Below are 5,885 nucleotides of genomic sequence, written 5' to 3'. Positions count from 1 at the left end.
CGCTTATAATGTTAGTGTGGCTTACGAAGAAGATGATAAATACATCGACCGCATGCAACTCTGTTTGCAGGTTTTAAATGGCTTCATTTTTAAAAATATTTATTATCAAAGTTAACTTTTTAAATAATAAATGCGTATTTATTATATTTATTTATAGTTATTTTACTATTTATAATTCGCTATTAGATATTTCTTTATAATTATTAATATTTTTCCAGGTTTTGGAAAGTGCTTTCACAACGACTACTACTACAACTACAATCGCAACTGCAGCTGCAGCTGTTACTTCAACATCAACCTCATCAATTATATCATACGTTAACGATAAAACAGAACAACAACCAACAACAACAACAGCATCACATTCATTTCCACAGCCACGACCAACAACAGCAACATCAACAACAACATCAACAAATTCAAACACACCAGCACACGCCAACTCTAACAACAACATAACATCAACAACAAACAACGTTTCAGACAACAACAGCAGCAACAACAGCAACAACAACAACAACACATGGGTAATAATAACATCAGTAGTATGCGGCACAGTTGTTGCTATCGTCATCGTTGTGGTCGTCGCCGTCATCATAATTTGCTGCCGAATTTCAGAACGAAAAGAGAAAGTTAACCTTGCGAACGCGCGTTCAGTTTCTTCCGCTCTGCCCTTGACCTTAGAAACTGGGTCCTACTTATCTGGGACGAATTTAAATGGGCCGTATTTATCTGGGTCATGTCTAAATGGGTCACTGACCGATTTTACAAGGCCCGAAAGAGCTGGTTCCGTGACGTTGTCAGATAGTGAATTGATTGTCAGACCGGTAAGTAGCAACAACATCAGCAACAACATCAGCAACAACATTAATAAAAATAGCGCTAGTGACAACAACATCAGTGTTGTTGGCTTCTTAACTGACAAACAACAACATCAACTTCTCTTACAGCAGCAGCAACAACAAATAAACAAGGTTTGGTAAATAAGTTAGCATTTTTTGCTAAGTGATGCTGAAAACATTGATGATAATGATGATGATAACAATATTTAACTCGTCATAATCGTCATCATCATTTTCATCATCATCATCATTTTCATCATTATTTTTATCATCACCACAAAACCAGCAGGCGAATCCGAAAGCGAAACTACCAGCAACTGCAACCAGCAACAAGAAAAGAAAAATTCCCAAATTTCCCTGGAAACATAACAAACATCATCATCAACACCAACAACAGCAGCATCATCATCAGGACAGCACGACGACGGATAATAGTAATAGTAGCGACACGGCATCAATAACAGATAGTGGACGGGGTCAAAGTTTAAGCAACGTTGACGTCATCAACAAAATAAATACAGGTGTCATTTTTTTGAATGTTTGTCTGTCTGTATGTATGTGTTTGTTTGTGTATATGTGTGTATGTATGTGCGTCTATGTGTGAGTGTGTATGTGTGTGTATGTGTGTGCGTAAGTGAGAAAGAGTGTATATGTATGTGTGCGTGTATATGTGTGTTCAATAATAATAAAAACAAAAATAATGGCCGCAGATATATACGGCATTCCTGAATGTTCATCAAACGCTACCTACATTCCAATGAAGATAAACAACAACAACAAAAACAACAACAACAATAATAACATTAATAACAGTAACAACAAAAGTAATATAAGCAGCAGCAGCAACAACAACAATAACAACATCTATACCAAAAATCCAAGCTTCAGGGACAATAATAACGTTAGCATTATGAATAAAGATACTTCTGCTACTACTTCTACAACTGCTACTGTGGCTACTACTGCTGCTGCTGCTGCTACTACTACAACTGCTAGTAGTAATATTTATAACAATAATAATAAAATTATTCTGGGTGTATCTAATAGCCTCCTTAAAAGAACCGGAATAAAAGTAGGAACCGGACAGCAGTCTTTATATCATATGCCCTACCTACACCAACAACAACAACAACATCAACAACAGCAACATCAACAACAACAACAACATCAACAACAACATCAACAACAACAACAACAACAACATCAGCAACCAATTTTAAATTTACAACGGTCAAAAAACGATAATGGCGACGATGACGATTACGATTTGTATACCCATTTAAGTCCATTTAAGCTTAGAATAAAACAACAACAACATCAACAACCACAACAACAACAACAACAACAACAACATCAACAACTACAACAACAACATTTATCTCCCAAACAACAACACAACATGACAACTTCCAATAACAACATGAATAAAGTTTATACCAGTGGATTTAACATCAGCAACAACATCAGTAATATCAACAAAATTAACAAATCTATTTGTAACATCAACAACAACATCAACAACAACAACAATGACGACTTATCGACGGGTTATTACGACTTTGAAAAGAGCCTTAAACAACGCCAAAGACAATATGTCAAAATGATTAACTCACAACTATCATTATCAACAAATGGACAACAACAACAACAAAACAACAATTACATCACATTAGACCCAATGAATCTAGCCCCGATTGCAGCACCATCATCGTCGTCTTTAATGATGACGTCATCATCAATGACATCACCATCGCCATCCTCGCCAATGTCATCAGCGAGAACAACAACAACAAACAACAGCGCATCAACAACGACATATTCTCAAAATAGACCGAGAAAATTTCAAGAGTTGCCACCAATACCGCGAATAACTGAAGCTATACCTCAGAAAATATACAATTCTCAACTAAAAAACGGACAATCCCCGCAGAAAATATATATTCCACAAAGAATACCCCAGCAAATACACAGCACCCAGCCAATGATTCCCGACCAAACATACAACACTCAACAAAGACCTGAGTTTATGATACCTCAAGAGCTACCGCAGATACTTCAGCAGATACAAAAGTTTGAAGAGGACGGCGAATTCGTTCGCTTGGACACTTTTGTTTGAATGCTTATTCATGTATAATTATTTTATTATTATTTACTATTATTATTTTATTATTATTTACTATTATTATTTTATTATTCATTATTAATCTCTTTGTTAATTCTACACCAGAACCATTAACTGCTGCCAATGTTTATATTTTAACTTGGTTTCTTCGTTTCATTTTACATTATTGGCATTATATTGTAGATAGATCAAAATTGTTCATGAAAATAATAATGCTTTAATGCGCGCTGGGAGTGAGCGGGGTTTGAAACTTATTCCCAATCCCTCCAATTGTTTTTCTCATTCCGGATTTCTTCCTGGATTCCCATTTATGACGACGTTTCCGAAAATTCCCATTCCAATTTTCCCCATAGAGTTATATAATATGATATAGACTTATATAGGCATAAATAGAGAGTTATATTGGGTTATATATGGATATATAGAGTTATATAGGGTTATATAGAATTATATAGAGTTATATAGAATTAGGATATAAAGTTGAATAGATTTATATATTAATACATGAATAAATGGATGGATGGATGAATGGATGGATGAATAAATGAAGGAATAAATGAATAAAAGATTATATGTAAGTAGTCATTTTAAAATTTAGAATTCAAACAGCTGTAAATGCTCAACTCATCTTAAATGAATTTTCATTCAGAACATAAATAAACGAATACAAAATTGTTTGATTTTATTTTGAAATGGCTAATATGAACTAATAATTTAATTAATTAAAATTGAATTAATTATTTTTAATTGAAAAACACGAAGGAAAAACACGAGAAGTTTGTGCAGTTACGATAGGTTCAAGTGCTTAGTAGTGAGTGTAAAATATTTTTAATTAGAAAGATACATATTTGTTGATAAATTATTAATTCATTCGTTCATTCATTCGTTCATTCATTCTTTTACTTATTTATCCATTATTTATCTATTTATTTATTATTTATTTATTTATTATTTATATAATTATTTATCTTTTACTTATTCATCCATTCCGTCATTCATTCCCTTGTCACGAAACGCATTAACCAATTGTACCTTTTATTCATTCGTTTATCATTTAAAAATTTACCCTTTCACTCTCACCTTCCTTCACTCACTCACTCTTACTGTTGCATTCATTCATTCCTTTACTTATTCCTTCCTTTCTTCAGTCATTCATTGCCCTCACCCTCTACAAAAACATCCACACCCCATTTGTTACCAAAGATCAAATTTATTTCACCACTTTCTTCCCTCAAACGGATCACTCTGCACGCTTGCGTCACTTCCGGCACGGTGACCTGATTTCGAATCTGGGTGAGGTCTCGTGGGTTGAAGGTCATCAGGGTTGTGCTGTCTGGGTCGTCGCAATTCTGAAATAGGAAATAGAATCTTTGATTCGTTTTTGTTTTTTTTTATTTAGTTTGGTGATTTAATTTTTTCACTGTAGCTGTGGTGATTTATTTCATCAGTTGGACGCTATTACTATCATCATCACCATCGTCATCATCATCATCGTCATTATAATCATCATCATCACCCTCATCATCATCACCATCCCCACAATCATCGTTATCACAGACCTCAGTGGCTAAGTATAGAACCTCCCTCCGAATACCATCGTCGTATTCATCGCCGTCGTCATCACCACCATAATCACCGACGTCATCATCACCATGGTGACAGTAGTTGAAGTTAAAAAATCTCCCGCTAGATGGCATGATGGTTCTCAAAATTTTTCCATCAGTCCCTGAGATGATGGACAGCTTCATCCCGCGACTCAAAATGGCAGCATCTGTGTCATTACTATTACTACTACTTCCTTGTTTATTATTATTGTTATTGTTGGTGTTGTTGTTGTTGCTGTTGGCCGAGCTGTTTTTAGACTGAGTTGGGATTCCCAGGGCATAATTAGTAACGAATCCGTGCGAGATGATGACGTTGTTGCTCCTGTTTATAGCGGCAAATCTGGGGAATTCCAGTTTTTTGGATAGTGGAATTTTTTTGATGGTTACCGCGTTCTGGTCAAGGATTTCCAGAACTTTCGATTTATTGTACTCGCGAAATATTAATATTACCTCTACCTTATTATTATTGTTATTTTTGTTAATATTTTTATTTCTTTTTTTCATTTTCGTATCGCCTTCGTCATCATCGCCATCATCATTATCATCGTCGATGTTGTTGTTATTGTTGTTATTGTTGTCACTATTTTCGTTATTATCATCGTAATCGTTACCATCATAACTGGCCATTTTGTTATTATTATTATTATTATTATTGTTGTTGTTGTTGTTGTTGTTGCGTCTTGGGCGATAATAAGCAACATTGATGGTCCACGGATCGCAGACGGATTGAATCCAGACCTCCATATGCAACGGCACGATAACCGGAAATAGATTGAGCCCTCCGTAATTATATAGCGCCGAATTATTCAGCAACAAATTCCTACGTAGTAAGTTGTTGATGTTCGAAATTGCAGGGTATATGTAGTTGTAGTAGTTGAGTTTGTATATATTATCGTTAGCGTTGTTGTTGTTGTTGTTATCATGATTGTTGTTGCTATAGTAACGCGACGATAACAAATCATACTGAAGTTGTTGTTGCTGCTGAGCTGGAATTTTTTTAGCTATTTTTAGCTTCCAAATCGTAGCGCGCGCTTTGTCGCAGATGTAGACGCAACTTCCGGTTGACGATGACGTCATGTCCTGGGGAGATCTCAGACGGGAGTCCGTGAAATCGTTCTGCCTGTTAGTGGGAATGGGATTAAATGAAGGGGAATTCCCATGTAGAAATTTTGTTTTTAAGAATAGAAACATTTGATTTTTACAGTCTATAAATAAACGAAGCCAGCCACTTATAACAATCGATCAATCACCATCATCGTCATCATCATCGATCCATCTAAAAAATAACAACAGCGGCGAAAATAATAAGAAGGAGAA

The 5,885-nt window shown here is 35.2% G+C and overlaps 2 protein-coding genes across 2 annotated transcripts in view; both read left to right on the top strand.

Annotated features, from left to right (window-relative positions):
- Positions 1-1,330, top strand: part of HELRODRAFT_179689 (hypothetical protein) — a gene marked incomplete at both ends in the record, with an annotated part of 9,085 nt that extends 7,755 nt beyond the window's left edge. Inside the window, 3 exons of the mRNA XM_009028506.1 lie at positions 1-70; positions 378-827; positions 1,307-1,330. The exon at positions 1-70 is cut by the window's left edge and continues 854 nt beyond it. Of these exons, the coding sequence (XP_009026754.1) occupies positions 1-70; positions 378-827; positions 1,307-1,330 (544 nt within the window). The remainder of the gene's footprint in view (positions 71-377; positions 828-1,306) is intronic.
- Positions 1,331-1,542: 212 nt separating this feature from the next.
- Positions 1,543-2,958, top strand: HELRODRAFT_179688 (hypothetical protein; the record flags this gene model as incomplete). Its single annotated transcript, XM_009028505.1, has 2 exons — positions 1,543-1,743; positions 2,050-2,958. 2 exons carry the CDS (start codon positions 1,543-1,545, stop codon positions 2,956-2,958), a joined length of 1,110 nt encoding a protein of 369 aa, XP_009026753.1.
- Positions 2,959-5,885: the final 2,927 nt, after the last annotated feature.

This window comes from Helobdella robusta (assembly GCF_000326865.2).
Source record: "Helobdella robusta unplaced genomic scaffold HELROscaffold_56, whole genome shotgun sequence".
In the NCBI taxonomy this organism is placed as follows: domain Eukaryota; kingdom Metazoa; phylum Annelida; class Clitellata; order Rhynchobdellida; family Glossiphoniidae; genus Helobdella; species Helobdella robusta.
Note: the sequence above shows the minus strand (reverse complement) of the source record. Positions and strands in the feature narration are given on the sequence as shown.